Below are 17,548 nucleotides of genomic sequence, written 5' to 3' on the forward strand. Positions count from 1 at the left end.
GCAGGCCTTGATATTGTAACTGGACACCTGGACCTAACAAGTTGCCACGAAATTGTCCTCTACCACTTCTGGTACTGCTTGTCATTTCCTTTATCTCCTCCTACTACTTGTTTCTCCACAGACTATTGCCTGGGACTATTGTGAATCAGTTAAGAATGCTTTTGTTGCAAGCAACAGAAAAAAAATGACTAAAGCAAAAAACCAAAAGTTTATTTTTCTTAAATAAGCAGTTACTAGTTTTGCAAAAAAAATAAAATAAAAATGTCAGGTTAATCTGAGATTCTCTGGCCTTTTATTTGTGTTTCTCAGAAGCTGGCAATCACTGGCTCTTTTTATGAGTGAGGCACTGCATGGCTGACTGAAAAAGAGCTCTCAGAGCTTTGAGCATTATACAGGGAAAGGAAAGGACAGGTGCCATCATTTCTGTCCTTTTTATCAGAAAAACAAAAGTCTGCTCAGAAGCTCCTTGCAAACTTCTGCCTAAAATTTCATTGGCCAGAATGCGTCACATGGGTCTGCCAGCTGCAAGGGAAGCTGTGGACAGCCTCTTTTCAGCTTCTTTTAGAGAGAAAACAAAGGAGCCAACTATATCTGCCACAGACCCCATTAAACATCCTTTCCATACTATTTCTCCCACTCAAGTCCTGGTTTATTTCTAGGTCAGCAGTACCAGACAGCAGGGGACAGAAGATGGAATGGAGGGGAAACACATGTGGTGTTTCTCCATTGTTACCTCTCTATATTCTCCCCACCCCACACTAATGGTGGCTCCCCCACCATAGCTCTGGTGTCATGGTAGCAGAACCAGCCCTAACGTCTAAGTTCTGTCTTAGAGGCTTTTCCTTCTGTTACCTGAGGAACACTATTCTGGCTCATGCGGTAACGAGCAGGAGTCTCCAAATCTGGCTCTTTTCAGAAATGTAGATGACTCCTACTTCAAATCGTTTTTGTGTATACAAAGACTAGCTGTCTACATCTGCCTTTGTCTTTCCTTTCAGGAACAATTGGAAACGTGGAAGGGAATTAATAAAAGAGAGCGTCTTTACTCCATGTCCTTAAGCAAATTCTTAATAGAAAATCTGTTAAAGAATTTAAAAAGATTATGTGTGTCAGAAATGCATTCTGTTTTATAGAGGAGCACAAAAGAGAGAAATCCTGGTCAGAAGCACTGAAAGAATTAAGAGAAAATTTGTACCCTTTGACCTATGTTATCCTATTTCCCCTCCCCCCAGACCCTGTCAACCACAACTCTATTCTCTGTTTCTATGAACTCGGATTTGTTTGTTTAGATTCTACATATACATGATACCATACAGTACTTTTCTTTGTCTGGCTTATTTCACTTAGCATAATGCCCTCCAGTTTCACCCATGTTGTCGCAAATGACAGGATTTCCTTTTTTGTGGCTGAGTAATATTCCTGTGTGTGTGTGTGTGTGTGTGTGTGTGTGTGTACATGTATGTACCGCATCTTTATTCATTCATCTTTAGAAGGACATTTCGGTTGTTCCTATGTCTTAGCTATTGTGAATAATGCTGCCGTGAACATGGGTGTGCAGATACCTCTTCAAGATACTGATTTCAGTTCCTTTGGATATATACCCAGACGTGGAATTGCTGGATCATATGGTAATTCAATTTTAAATGTTCGGAGGAACCGCCATACTGTTTTTCCATGGTGGCTGCACCAATTTAAATTTCCACTAACAGTGTATCCTTATACACTGCTTGCTCCCTTTCTCCACGTCTTCACCAACATTTATTTCTTGCCTTTTTGATAATAGCTATTCTAACAGGGTGAGGTGATTATCATTGTGTCTTTTTTTTTATCATTGTGGTTTTGATTTGCATTCCCTGATCATTAGTGGTGTTGAACACCTTTTCATGTACATGTTGGTGATTTGTATGTCTTTGGAAAAATGTCTATTCAGGTCCTTTGCCCATTTTTAAATCGGATTGTTTGTTTTTTTGTTGTTGAGTTGTATGAGTGCTTTATATATTTTTGGATATCAACCCCTTATCAGATATATCATTTGTGAATATTGTCTCCCATTCTGTAGGTTGCCTTTTCAAATAAGTTCTGAAGGTCTAATGTACAGCATGGTGATTATAGTTAATAATATGGTATTGTGTACTTGAAAGTTGCTGAGAGTAGATCTTAAGTGTTCTTACCACACACAAAAAAGAGTTAACTTTATGAGGTAATGGATGTGTTAATTACTTTGATCTTGGTGACCATTCTACAGTGTACACACATGTATATCAAATCATCATATTGTACACTTTATACAATTACATTTGTCAAGTATTCCTCAATAAAATTTTTTTAAAAGTAAAGAGAAAAATAGGAAGGTCATTCTCTGAGACCTGTGGGGGAAGATAGAAGGTGGTCAGAGAGCTGTTTCAGAATGACGAAATGTCCCCAGTGGTTGTAGCAGTATTATATTAGCAAGAAGCTCAGCCTTTTCGCAGCCCCTCACCATGCTTCTGGCCCCCTTAAATCCTGAATTAAGACCAGTTTTAAGTCTTAATTCCTGCTGTGGGTTCTGAGGACCACCTTCAGTGACTTCATTCTGAGATAGTGGACACTTCTACCACCTGGGAGGTAAGAGGAAGGGAGATATATGATTACACAGCTAGTAGGGAAGATAGGCGTGTTACTCATTTCCCAAGTGGGACCTTTGTGCGCACATTCCCATAGGAACACGATTGCTAGTGGTGGTTAATGTTTCCAGTCTGATTAGAATAGAAATGTCTGTACAGGATGGAGTTGCAGGAAAATATCCTTAAAGTTTCCACCAATGACCTTGTCATTGAACTTTGGGCACACGATTCATTTAAATGTTGGGACTGCTTATAAGCTAGTTCTGCTTCTGTCATGAATACCTGAAAGAGTAGTCTCACTACTCCCATTTACTCATATGTGGTTTTGGGAGAGGAGTCTGGAAATTTGATGTCAATAGCTACAAAAGAGTCTTTGCTATGAAGTTTGCAAATTATTTTTTTTAAATCACTACTTCAGTGTAGTTGGTAAAACTATTTTATGACAACTGCTCAGAGGTCCAAGTACAGAATTTTTTTTCCAGAAACACTGGATTGAGAATATGTTACAATGAAAATGGTTGATAATGACAAATGTAATAATTCCCTCAGCTGAGTAATAAGTCCTAATGTGTGTCTGATAGTAACAGATTGGGTAGATTGGATTATGATGCAATAGCAAACTACTGAACAATCTCAGTGGCTTATAACAACGTAAGTTTATTGCACACTCACACTGGATGTCATAGACGGGTCATGGTTCTGTCTGGTTCATGTCATCTCTACTTTGGGATCTTGGCAAATGGATCAGGCCCTATCTGGGATGTTGCTCAGCTCGTGGAGAGAGGAGAAAAAGATGGTGAATGACAAACTGGCTCTTAAAAGCTTCCACCCATTTTTAATTGGCCAGAGCAGGACACATGGCATTCCTGAGCTCAACAGGATAGGGATGTATAATTCTCCCACAGGAAGGGGCAGTGACTATTTTGAGCAATAATAGAACCTACTATACTAATATTGTGACTTTAATCTCAGGTGCAAATGGAAACTGCAATGTCCAGACCGGTTGTCTCTCCAATCCATGTCAGTGCTACAGCTTCTGAAACATACACAGTACTTCAGCAAAGGATGAGAATAGTTGAGGAACAGACCAGTTCTCTGAGGGATGACCTAATAATGTTGGACTTTGGTGAAAAAAGGTAATAAGTGTAAAATGAACCAGATCTCTGTAGGTTGAAGAACTTTGCTTCAGTGGTTATTAATAGGGAGTCACAGTGTGGATGGTTTGGCAGATGAAATAGGTATTTACAAAAGAATTGAGAAATAACATTTTCCATTTGAACATTAGTTAGAAAATACCTGCAAGATAAAGAGTTGTCATCCTGTAATAGAGCTACAACCTAGACCATTACCCTAAATAGATATTTGAATTGTATTAATTAGGTGCACAAACTTTGATGTTCTATTTACCTTCAGCAATTGATTAAAAACAAACGTAATTTTTTATGTGATTAGAAATAGTTTTGGTTATTTTTTAAATCAAAAATAGACTTTGATATTAAGGTGAACATCTAAGCTTGACTCATGCCATTAATATAGTCTTCATTTTCTTGTCCCAGATTCATCATAAATTAAAAGGGAGGTGTTAAGTCTTTAAAAAAATTCATAATTTAGAATGAGGTACTCAAAAAAGAATTGTTTTTCCCCCCTTCTGCTGCTAAAGACATTGCATATTAAAAGTTGGATTATCAATGGCCTGAGAAATCTGGGTGCATAAGCAGCTGATATCAAATTTATTGGTGTGATTTTCTTTTACGTATAGGCAAATTACATATAGGCATACCTCATTTTATTGCATTTCATAGATATTGCATTTTTTACAAATTGGGGGTAAGACCTTCCACCAGCAATAAAGTTACAACTCACTTTACTGCAATACTCGCATTACTGCAGTAGTCTGGAAATAAACTTACTGTATCTCTGAGGTATGCCTCTATTTCCTGAGTGTCTCTCACAAAGACCTAAAATTAGCATGGTTGATATTATAGCATCCATAGAATAAAGAACTCTTCAGCAGTTAAAGATTAAATTTGTACAAATGTTGAGTATGTTGGAACAAAATAGGAATATTAATTATAGCCTGGTTTAAAAATTTTTTAAAAGCATACGACTATATTGCCTCCATGCTAACTTTAATTCTTAGTTCACCATTATAGAATTAGTATTTAACACGTTTCATGCATGACTTGTTTTTACATACAAAAAATGCTTATGCAAAATTCAGATTAAAATGAATAGCCATTAAAAACTCAGTGATCTTTATCCCACATTGGTCTCGTCCTCTTTACCTAATAGTGCTCTCTACATTTAAGTTTGGAGGGGTTACCACTTGCTTGTTAACTTAGGAACCTAATTTTTATTCTTAGTGGAAATGTTACACTGACTCAGTGGTTGGGATTACCATAGTACCCACTATATGGCATAATATTGTTATATTGGGATCTTTGTCCAGAGGCCAGTTTGAAACTCCAAAATGTTTAGAAGGACCTGTGAACCAGAACCTCATTAGTCCTATCCAGAATGAAGTAACTTGCTCAGGAAAAACAGACATTTTATGGAAGAACTGTGAGTTTCTCGTAAATCGAATGTGCCATCTGGAAAATCTCATCCAGTCCTTGAAGATGAGCATCTTTCGTCTGCAAACTGAAAAGGATTTGAATCCACAGAAAACAGGTACAGAGAGAAACGAATCTTCGGCGATTTGGTCCTGTATGAAAGCTCGATGAGTTTATGATTCTTTTCCTTTCCTAACCTTTCAACTATTCAATGACTCTCCTGTGCTGTCTAGTAGCTTTTCTGAAGGATCGACTGAATACAATACAGGAGGAGCACTCCAAGGATCTGAAGTTGTTGCATCTCGAAGTGATGAATTTGCGCCAGCAACTAAGAGATGTAAAAGAGGAAGAAGACAAGGCACAAGACGAAGTGCAAAGCTTGACTGCCACTCTGGAGTTCGCCTCAGACACAAAGGTTGGAGTCCATAGTTCTGAAATACAAATTCACGGTTATGTGTTAGCTGGAGGACGCAATAGACCCATGAAACTGATTTTTAAAAATCCCGTGTTTCCCCAAAAGTAAGAGCTAACCGGAAAATAAGTCCTGGCATGATTTTTCAGGATGACATCCCCTGAGCGTAAGCCCTAATGTGTCTTTTGGAGCAAACGTTAATGTAAGACCCGGTCTTATTTTGGGGGAAACACCGTAGATGATGTTGATGTGAGGATTCTTGACATTTGAAATGCATGTACACTGATAACAGAAACCATTGTGTGATGTCAGTGATTATTTATAGAGCCCTTACCCTCTACATGCAACTCGCAGGGTCCAGAGATATGAAGTAGTTTGTGCTCTTCGAGAGATTGTATGCTAGCTGGGAGAACAAGGCATAGCATGAAAAGCTTAATAGAGAAAAAAATAAGAGCATACAAATATTAAAGAATAGTACAGGGCAGTAAGTGAATATTGAAGAGTAAGTATTTTGTGTTCGGTTGGGTTTAAGAGAGTGTATGCCCTATCTAGAATAGATGAGGGTAGGCTTCAAGTAAGATAGGACGTGAGCTGGACCTTTAGAAGACAAAGTACAGAGGTGATGACATTTCAAGGAGCACACACAGAGGCAGCAAAGAATAAAGACTAGGAAAAGAAATTAACAATTCTGTTTTCCTGCTATGGGCCAGACAGTATAATAGATGTTCAACATGTTATTTTGTTTAATCTTTGCAAAACCTGATGGCATAGGATATTACTGTCCCCGTTTTAATGATAAGAATACTGGGACCAAGAGAGAAGTCACTTCTCCAGGATCACACTCCCCTGTCTTCTTCCTGTAAGCCAGGGTTGAACCTAGATCTTTCCACTGGGTGCAGTTGGGGGAAATGCATAAACCAACCTGACAGGAGTGAGGATTTGTTTGTGAGAAATACATTAGAAATTACCTAGGGATCACATTATAGAGGATCTCAAAATCAAGAATAATCAGTACGTGGGCTTGATTCTATGTGGCGTGATTAAGGTTTTTGATAAGGCAGTGACATAATGAAAACACAAAAACTAATCTGGCAGTAGTGCAGAGTATTGATTTTAGGAGAGGAGGTTGGAGGCAGGGGAAAGAATTGGGAATCCATTGCATTATTTGAGGCATGCACCTTATTAGGTCTGACTTAGGATGTAGAATTTTAAAAAGAAAGAGGGATATTCTGTGAAGAAAGAGATACTAGAATATGGTACTGGATTGGGGCTGAAGGTAAGAAAGAAGGCAAAGACAATTTTGAGGTTTTACGTCTGTGGTGCCACTAATAATAATATAAAAGAGAATAAATAGTGAAAGCTGTTTTTCATCCTCAACTCCTAACTATAGATAACCTTTGATGCTAGAAAAAATATAGTACTTAAAAAAAATAGGAACATACCCTGTCAAAAAATTTCTATCAATTACTAATGTCTCCTCTGATTATTGAATTTTACATAGGAAGTGAATGTGACTAATCCCTTTTCATGATCTAAAAGGAAAAATGATAGAAGTCATGATTCAAAGTATTACTGTGTTCCCCCCAAAATGCCGTAAGAGCTAAACAGACAATCAGCTCTAATGCATCTTTTGGAGCAAAAATTAATGTAAGACCCGGTCTTATTTTACTATAAGACTAGGTCTTATAATTAATATAATATAATATAAATATAATACTGGGTCTTATATTAATTTTTGCTCCAAAAAATGTATTAGAGCTGATTGTCTGGCTAGGTCTTATTTTCTGGGAAATATGGTAAAACAACTCCTTTTAAAATACTTCATTGTAATAGTGTCTTCAGAGTCACAATAAGAAGTATTTATAACTATATTCAGAATAGCATTTATAGGTTGCCAGCTAAAAAGTCTCGACAGTTTCTCCCTATCATTTCAGATTATTTAGAACCTTTTCTCCTTCTACTTTTAGAAGAATTCAGCTATTGTTGAAGAGGTACTGAAGACCACAAAACGCAAAATGAACCTTAAAATTCAGGAGGTAAGATAAAAAGATGCTGGAGAGTGAAGGGGTGTTGAAATTACGGAGAAGTCAAGAAAGAATGAACAGGAAGCTTTGAAGCAGAAAATATGTGACTGTATAGTAGGAACATTTTAAAAATAGGACACATGAAATTCAAATGGAAGTCCCTGCCCTTATTGGCATAAGACTTCCTTTTGCCTCAATACGGCTATAAAATCAAAAATTTGAAAAAAAAATGCTGTATGAGCCAGGAAGGAAATAGTTACCACAAAATTCATATGGTTGCCCATATTCTAGAGTTAGGTGAACCTTCATACAAAGACCTTTTAAACTAAAGTTGTGTTGAACGTAAAAAGCTTTTCATAAGCTTGCTCATCTAATTTTACCTTGAAAAACCTTCATTTCAGCCTAAGTTTTAGTAGATAACAGATTGGGAATTGTGAAGTAGGTGGCTGCTTAAAGTTGTTGGACTAAAAATTTGCAGCTGAAAATATATATCCTGACAGTGGCCCCAAACCCTCAATATTCCCTGACAGAATAATAACAAAATTATTTTTCATATTATGAATTTTAGTGTTTTAGGTGATAAGTATAGCTCTCTGGAAAATTCTCTTATGTACTTTGCCAATAATTACCAATAAAAGCATGATTGTTCATAGTTAGAATTTATTGAGTTTAGCACATTTAAATTTTTTTAGATATTGTAATAGACTTTTTTTAGAGAGGTTTTAAATTTATAGAAAAACTACACAGAAAACAGAATTGCCAAAACCCACTCTCCCCATGCCCACAGTTTTCCCTGTTGTTAGCATACTGCATTAGTGTGGTGCCTTTGTTACATCCTATGAACCAGTATTGATTGATATATCATAATTAACTAAAGTCTACAGTTTATAATAAGATTCATTTTTTGTTCATTAACAGTCTCATACAGAATAGTTTCACTGCCCTAAAAATGTTCTGTGCTCCATAGATACATCCCACCCTGCAGGCAACCACCAATCTTTTCACTATCTCTACAATTTTGTTATGGTTGGAACCATTCATATGTAGGTTTTTGTGTGGACATGTTGTCAACTCATTTGGATAAATACCTAGGAGCACGATTGCCAGATCATATGGGAAGCTTATGTTTAGCTTTGTAAGAAACTGACAACCTGTCTTATAAAATGGCTGTATTATTTTGCATTCACACCAGCAATGCATGAGAGTTCCTGTTGCTCAACAGCCTCATCAGCATTTGTTGTCAGTGTTTTGAAATGTTGCCATTCTAACTGGTATGTAATGGTATCTTGTTTTATTTTTAAATTCCTAATGACATGATATTGAACATCTTTTTATATGCAGTTTGCCACCTGTGCCACCTGAACATCTTATTTGGTGAAGTGTCTTAGGTCTTTTGCTCATTTTGTAACTGGGTTTGTTTTCTTATGCTGAGTTTTAAGAGTTCTTTGCATATTTTGGATACCAGTTCTTTATCAAATATGTGTTTTGCAGATTTTCTTTTCCTGTCTGTAGCTTATCTTTGCATTCTTGTAACAGTGACTTTTGCAGAGCAGAACCTTTTAATTTTAATGAAGTCTAGCTTACCAATTTTTTTTCCAGGGATTGTACTATTGGTGTCATACCTGAGAAGTCATCACCAAACCCAAGGTCACCAAGATTTTTCTCCTATGTTATCTTTTAGAAGTTTTGTAGTTTTGCATTTTACATTTATGATACATTTTGAATTAATTTTTGTGAAAGATATAAGGTCTATATCTAGATTCTTTGTGTGTGTTGATATCCAGTTGTTCCATACCATTTGTTTAAAAGGCTATCATTAATTGCCATTTTTTTTATTGGGAAAGTTTTAATTCCAAATGCTGTGATAAAATCTTGAATTTTCATTGAACTCTGTCAAAGACCCACAGAAGGACTGTCCTAGTCAAGAGGCATTTTGAGAGCATTAGAGAAGGAAGGATGTATGAATTTGCTAGGGCTGCAATAACAAAGTACGACAGACAGATGGCTTAAACAACAAAAACTTATTTTTCATGTTTCTGGAGGTTTGAAGTTAAAGATTAAGATGTCTGTAGGTTTGTTTCTCCTGAGGCCTCTTTATTTGGCTTGCAGATGGCTGCCTTCTCACTGTGCCCTTATATGATCTTTTCTTACTGGTTCACATCCCTGGTGTCTCTGTATGTGTCCCAATTTCTTCCTCTTATAAGGCTACCAGTCAGGTTGGATTGGAGCCCAGCCTCATTATAACTTAGTCATCTCTTTAACAGCCCTGTCTTCAAATGCAGTCACATTTTGAGATGCTGGGGGTTAGGATTTCAATATATGAATTTGGGGGGAATACAATATAGTACATAATAGAGCACTAAAGAAAGGAAGAATAAATATGGCATATATTTTCCTAAGAGATACATATATATGTAAATAAAATATGTGATACATTACACCGTCTTACAATTAAATTCATGAACTTGCCACCATGCTCTTACATTGGCAGCACTTTAAAAACAGCTCAGTAAGGTTTCATAACCTTGGTGTCTCACAGCTGTGTGCGTGTTGACTTGTGGCAGTGTCTTGCTGCATCATTGTTGTTGCATGTTTTTGTGTGCCATCACGAGAATGTCTGGGCTTGAATTAGAGAAAAAAAGAGACATTACATTTCTTGTTATACTTGGCAAGAGTGGGAGTGAAATCAGGTACATGTTATTCCAAGTTTATGGGGATAATACCATGAAGAGAACAGCAGTATCTAAATGGATTAAACATTTTTTCTGAGGGGAGAGAACGCATCACTGATGAAGAGAAGTCAGGGCAGCCAGTAATGAGCAGAACTGACCAAAACATTGCTAAGATTCATCAAATTGTGTGCAACATCATTGGCTGACTGTAAGAAAAATAGCAGACCAAGTAAACATCAATAGAAAAACAGTTAGGAAAATATTAACAGAAAATCTTGGCATGAGAAAGGTTTGTGCAAAAATGGGTCCCAAAGGAGCACTTGAATCACAGCAATGTACCAGCTCACACAACACTGTCTGTGAGGGATTTTTTAGCCAGTAAACAAATAATTGTATTGGAACACTCTCCCTACTAACCTGATCTGGCCCCCCATGACCTCTTTCTTTACCCAAAGATAAAGGAAATATTGAAAGGAAGATATTTGGATGACATTTAGGACATCAAGAGTAATATGACGACAGCTGATGGCCATTCCAGAAAAAGAGGTCTAAAATTGCTTTTAAAGGTAGACTAGGTGCTGGCATGGGTGCATACTTCCCAAGGGGAGTACTTCAAAGGTGACCATAGTAATTTTCAGCAATAAAGTATATAGCACATTTTCTAGGATGAGTTCTCGAACTTAATTGTCAGACCTTGTACATACATGTATATAATATATACATAAAATCTGGTTCTGATGAACATGAAATAGATTGACTGATTGCTTTTAACAATTCTTCAGAAATGAATACCTTAGTAGTATATTATCAAATAAAGATTTCCTTTATAAAGAACTTAAATTAAGTCTTGAGCAAATTACACTATATAATTAGACTTAGAACTTAGAAAGTCTATTAAGTTACTCTATATTATAAAGTAATTCTAATCTGATAAGTTTAGTATTAGATTATAAAATATAGCCAAAAACAAAGACTATGGCTCATTCTTAAATAAGATTGGAATTTTAATTGATCATTGAATGAGAAAGGAATTTCTAAAGTTGAAAAGAGGGAAGAGAATTTTTAAAACTTCAATAGATTAGACCATATAAGAATTAAAATTTTCTACATTTAAAAAAAAGGCAAAAAAACAAAACTAATAAAACATAACAAAAAAATGGCAGCATGAAGTGAGCCTCTTGAAATCTCCCTTGGAATTTACAACAAATTTAACAACTATAATTCCACAAAGGACTCCCTGCGCAGCAGAGAGGCAAGACTAAGAGGCATGCAACTGAAATCACCTGAAGGTGGGCCAACTGAGTAAGCAGGGGAGGAGGGAAGCAGGAAGTGCAGAGACGCGAGAAGTCAGGCACAGGATACACACAGGAGCTCGCAGCTCTGAACTCGCTGCATTCTGAAGCTACCACAGCCATGGGAGAGGGAAGAACTCAGACTGCTAGTGCTCTGCTTATGGCCCACAGTCCCTCCTGAGGGATCAGCATATAATAATACGGCTGAACCCAACGTGCACAGCAGAGACCTTTGGAGCAAAGACTGAGGGAAGAAGGGTGAAAATGGAGGTTTAAGTCCTCAGTGCTGAGCAGAGAACGGAAAGCTTTGGCTAGAAGCTGAATGGTACCAGTGTCAGATCAAAAGAACAGAATATTTGCAATTCTGAGAACTGTGGCCCACAGCCACAGACTTGCAGCCCAACTACTTCTGGCAAAGAAGAGGGAGCTGTGGAAACAGGACTGGCTGTGGTGGTGGTTGACGCCATTGTTCTGGGCCACCTTTCACAACCCACCCTGCCCCTGTCCCTATCTATCTAGACAGATCCCTGCAGCAGTAAACAGAGCCCCTGAAACACACAGGCTCTGAATCTGGTGCAGGAAGAGCTTTGGAACTTCAGAAGCTCTCCACATCCCCCCACAGAAGTGGTGCCCTGTGACCCAGGCAAACTGTTCACAGAGGAGAAGCCTGCCTTCCAGGGAATCTCCCCATGATGTGAGAAGCTGGAACAGTGTAGAGAAAATATAACACCACAGTGTGAGGGAGAATAAAAAGCTGCAGTCAGAGAGAAAATAAAACATTCTACCAACACCTACTGGAAGTCAAAGACCTCTTTCTATCAACGTGTTGCAGAACCCACTCCTGTAGATGCCTAGAAAGAGAAATAATAATTCATTAATTGCCATGAATAACCAAGGTAACAAGACAGCTCAGAAAGAAAATGAAAAGTCTTAAAATGAACTTAAAGACATGATAATATGACTTAAGTGACAGAGAAATCAAGATTGCAGTTCTTAAAAAACTCAATGAGATGCAAGAAAACACGGACAGGCAGTTTAATGAACTCAGAAACACAAAGAACAAAATGAATATTTTACCTAAGAGATTGAAATTTTAAAAATGAACCAAATAGAATTTCTGGAGATTAAGAACTCAATAAAAGAAATGAAGAATGAAATAGGCAGGTTAGGTAGTACAGTTGACCAGATGGAGTAAAGAATCAGTGACATCGAAGACAGAAATCTGAAAATGACACAGATGGAAGAGAGAGAATTGAGATTTAAAAGAAATGAAAGCACTCTACAAGAATTTTCTGACTCCATCAGAAAGAGCAATATAACAATAATGGGCGTGACAGGAGAACAAAGGAAGAAGCGATCAGAGAGTATATTCAAACAAATAGTCAATGAGAACTTCCCAGAGTTGTGGAGAGAACTGGATCCTTGAATCCAGGAAGCAAATGGAACACCTAATTACCTCAATCCCAACAGGCCTTCTCCAAGGCACATTGTTTTGAAGCTGTTAAAAATTAATGACAAAGAAAGAATCCTCAAGGCAGCCAGGGAAAAGAAAATGGTAACCTACAAAGGAAAGCCTATTAGACTATCATCAGATTTTTCAGTAGAAACTCTACAAGACAACAGGGAGTGGAATCAAATATTCTATTCTAAAAACTATTCTAAAAACTATTAAAAGAGGGAAATTATGAGCCAACAATAATATATTCAGCAAAAATATCCTCTAGATATGAAAGAAGAATAAAGACCTTTCCACACATACAGAAGCTGAGGGAATGTTCTAACACATGACCTGCACTACAAGAAATACTGAAGGAGGCTAATTGACCAGCATAAAAGGGATAATTTGTGACAACAAAAACCTAAAAGAGGGGAAAGTAAAGGCCTGAACTGGAATAAGGGAATGGAGAAAGCAAGCATGATGAAGAAAATGGAATATTCTAAATATGAAACTTTCTTTTACATAAACTTAATGGTAACCACTCAAAAAAAAAATCCAGAACTGAAATATATAATATAATAAAAGAAGAACTGGGGGAAAATCATACAACACCACCACACAGAAATAATAGCAACAAAAAGGCAAAGAAACAATGGAGACACAGTCTTACCAGAAAACCAAAGATAGAATGATAGGAAATCCTCATATATCAATAATCACCCTAAATGTAAATGGACTGAGCTCACCAATAAAAAGGCACAGAGTAGCAGACTGGATCAAAAAACTAAACCCAACCATATGCTGCCTCCAAGAGACACATCTCAGCTACAATGACAAATATAGACTCAAAGTGAAAGAGTGGAAATTGACACTCCAAGCAAATGGTATCCAGGGAAAATCAGGTGTAGCCATCCTGATATTAGATGAAACATACTTCAGGGTGAAAAAGGTAACAAGAGACAAAGATGGACATTTCATAATGGTAAAGGGGACTATACAACAAGAAGACATAACAGTTATCAATATTTATGCCCCCAATCAGGGAGCACCAAAATATACCAAGCAACTACCAACAGAACTAAAGGGAGAAATAGACCAAAACACAATTATAGTAGGGGTCCTAACTACATCGTTGACAGCTATGGATCGATCATCCAAACAGAAAATAAAGAAATATCAGCCCTATATGACACATTTATGAAATGGACATAATTGACATTTATAGAGCATTTCATCCTAGAACATCAGACTATACATTCTTTTCTAGTGTACATGGAACATTCTCAAGGATAGACCATATTGGGACATAAAATCAGCCTCAGCAAGTTTAAGAAGATTGAAATCATACCAAGCCTAATTCTCTGATCACAAGGCTTTGAAACTGGATATCAACTGCAAAAAGAAAGCACGAAAAACCACAAATATGTGGAGATTAAACAACATACTTTTAAAGAACAACTGGGTCAAAGAAGAAATAAGAGGAGAGATCAAAAGACACATAGAAACAAATGAGAATGAAAATACATCCTACCAAAATATTGGGGATGCAGCGAAAGCAGTTTTTAGAGGGAAATTTATATGATTACAGGCCTATCTCAAGAAACAAGCAAACTCCCATGCAAATAACCTCATGTTACACCTTAAAGAACTAGAAAAAGAAGAACAAATGAAACCCAAAGTCAGCAGAAGGAAGAATATAATAAAAATCAGGGCAGAACTAAATGAAATAGAGAACAAAAAGAAAATAGAAAAGAATTAATGCAACAAAGAGCGGGTTCTTTGAAAAGATTAATAAAATTGACAAACCCTTGGCTAGACTCACTAAGATAAAAAGAGAAAACACACAAACAAAATAAAAAATGAAAGAGTGGAAGTTATCATGGATGCCACAGAAACACAAGAGATCATCCAAGAGTACTATGAAGGACTATATGCCAACAAATTCAATAACCTAGAAGAAATGGACAAGTTCTTAGAAACATATAGCCTTCCTAGCCTGAATCTGAAGAACTGGAAAAATTTAAATAGACCAATCACCAGTAAGGAAATTGAATCAGTCATCCAAAACCTGTCCAAAAGCAAAAGTCCAGGACCAGATGGCTTCACTAGTGAATTCTACCAAACATTCAAAGAGGATCTAATAGCTGTCCTACTCAAACTCTTCCAAAAAATTGAAGAGACAATACTCCCTAACTCATTTTATGAGGCCAACATTACCCTGATACCAAAACCTGGTAAGAATATCACAAAAAAAGAAAACTACAGACCAATATCTCTGATGAGTACAGATGCAAAAATCCTAAACAAAATACTAGCAAATCGAATACAACAATGCATTAAAAAGAGTATTCATCATGACCAAGTGGGATTCATCCCAGGGGCACAAGGAATGGTTCAACATACGCAAATCAATCAATATGATACACCACATAAACAAAATAAAGGACAAAAATCATATGATTATATCAATAGATGCAGAAAAAGCATTTGACAAGCTACAACATCCATTTATGATTAAAACACTTAATAAAATAGGTATAGAAGGAAAATACCTTAACATAATAAAGACCATATATGACAAACCCTCAGCTAATATCATAATTAATGGTGAAAAACTGAAGACCTTTGCTCTACATTCAGGAACACGACGGGGCTGTCCCCTATCACCTCTGCTTTTCAACACAGTATTGGAAGTCCTAGCCAGAGCAATCAGGCAACCGAAAGAAAGAAAAGGCATCAAAATTGGGAATGAAGAAGTTAGATTGTCACTTTTTCAGATGACATGATGCTATCTATATATAGAAAACTCTAAAGACTCCACCAAAAACCTATTAGAAACAATAAATATATAAAGTTGCCAGCTACAAAATCAATGTACAAAAAGTCCATTGCATTCCTATATACTGGCAATCAAATCTCAGAAAAACAAAACAATTCCTTTTGCAATTTCAACAAAAAGAATAAAATACCTAGGAATAAACTTAACCAAGGATGTGAAAGACCTATATATTGAAAACTGTAAGACATTTTTAAAAGAAATTGAAGAAGACACAAAGAAATGGAAAGACATTCCATGCTCATGGATTGAAAGAATCAACATAGTTAAAATGGCCATGTCACCCAAAGCAATATACAGATTTCATGCAATCCCTATCAAAATCTCAATGGCGTTTTTCAAAAAAACAGAACAAAAAAATCATCAGATTTGTATGGAACAACAAGAGACCCTGAATAGCCAAAGCAATCCTAAGAAAAAAGAACAATGCTGGAGGTATCACACTCTCTGACTTCAGCTTGCACTACAGGGCAACAATAATCAAAACAGTATGGTATTGGCAGAAAAACAGACACACAGACCAGTGGAATAGAATTGAGAACACAGATATAAACCCACATAAATATGGACAGATAATTTTTGACAAAGGGACAGCCTCTTCAATAAATGGTGCTTGGAGAATTGGAAAGCCACATGCAAAATAACGAAACTAGACTGCTATCTGTCACCATGTACCAAAATTAACTCAAAATGGATCAAAGACATAAACATAAGACCTAAAACAATAAACTTCATAGAAGAAAACATAGGTACTAAACTTATTGACCTTGGGTTCAAAGAGCATTTTATGAATTTGACTCCAAAGTCAAGGGAAGTAAAAGCTAAAATAAATGAACAGGACTATATCAAACTAAGAAGCTTCTGCACAGCAAAAGAAACTATTGACAAAATAAAGAGACAACCAACCGAATGGGAGAAGATTTTTGCGAACAATGCCTCTGATAAGGGGCTAATATCCAAAATATATAAGGAACTCATACAACTTAACAACAAAAAACAAACAATCCAATTAAATGGGTAGAGGACCTGAAGAGACATTTCTCCAAAGAGGACATACAAATGGCAAATAGACATACGAAAAAATGCTCAACATCACTAATTATCAGAGAAATGCAAATAAAAACCACAGTGAGATATCACCTCATCCAAGTTAGAATGGCTATCATGAACAAGGCAAATAGTAACAAGTGTTGGAGAGGCTGTGGAGGAAAAGGAACCCTCATACATTGTTGGTGGGAATGCAGACTGGTGCAGCCGCTATGGAAGGCAGTGTGGAGATGCCTCCAAAAATTAAGAATAGAATTCCCATATGACCCAGCAATTCTTTTGGGTATCTACCCAAAAAATCTGAAAACATTTATCCATAAAGACACATGTGCTGCAATGTTCATTGCAGCTTTATTTATGGCAGCCAAGACGTGGAAACAACAAAGTGTCCTTTGATAGATTAATGGAAAAGGAAGTTGTGGTATATATACACAATGGAATACTATTCGGTGGTAAGAAAAGATGAAATAGGACCATTTGCGACAATATGAATGGATATTGAGATTATAATGCCAAGTGAAATAAGTCAGACAGAAAAAATAGAGAACCATATGATTTCACTGATATGTGGTATATAAAACTGAAAACAACGAAAGAACAAGACAAACAAATGAAGAAACAAAAACTTATAGACATAGACAACAGTTTAGTGGTTACCAGAGGGTAAGGCGG

The 17,548-nt window shown here is 36.6% G+C and overlaps 1 protein-coding gene across 1 annotated transcript in view; it reads left to right on the forward strand.

Moving 5' to 3' along the window:
• Window positions 1–3,581: 3,581 nt before the first annotated feature.
• The window catches only part of CCDC150 (coiled-coil domain containing 150), a gene marked incomplete at its 5' end in the record, with an annotated part of 67,777 nt that continues 53,810 nt past the window's right edge, over window positions 3,582–17,548 (forward strand). Inside the window, 4 exon segments of the mRNA XM_081051817.1 lie at window positions 3,582–3,739; window positions 5,053–5,273; window positions 5,392–5,570; window positions 7,535–7,603. Coding sequence (XP_080907943.1) covers window positions 3,582–3,739; window positions 5,053–5,273; window positions 5,392–5,570; window positions 7,535–7,603 — 627 coding nt within the window.

This window comes from Rhinolophus hipposideros, assembly GCF_964194185.1.
Source record: "Rhinolophus hipposideros genome assembly, chromosome: 6".
Classification (NCBI taxonomy): Eukaryota; Metazoa; Chordata; class Mammalia; order Chiroptera; family Rhinolophidae; genus Rhinolophus; species Rhinolophus hipposideros.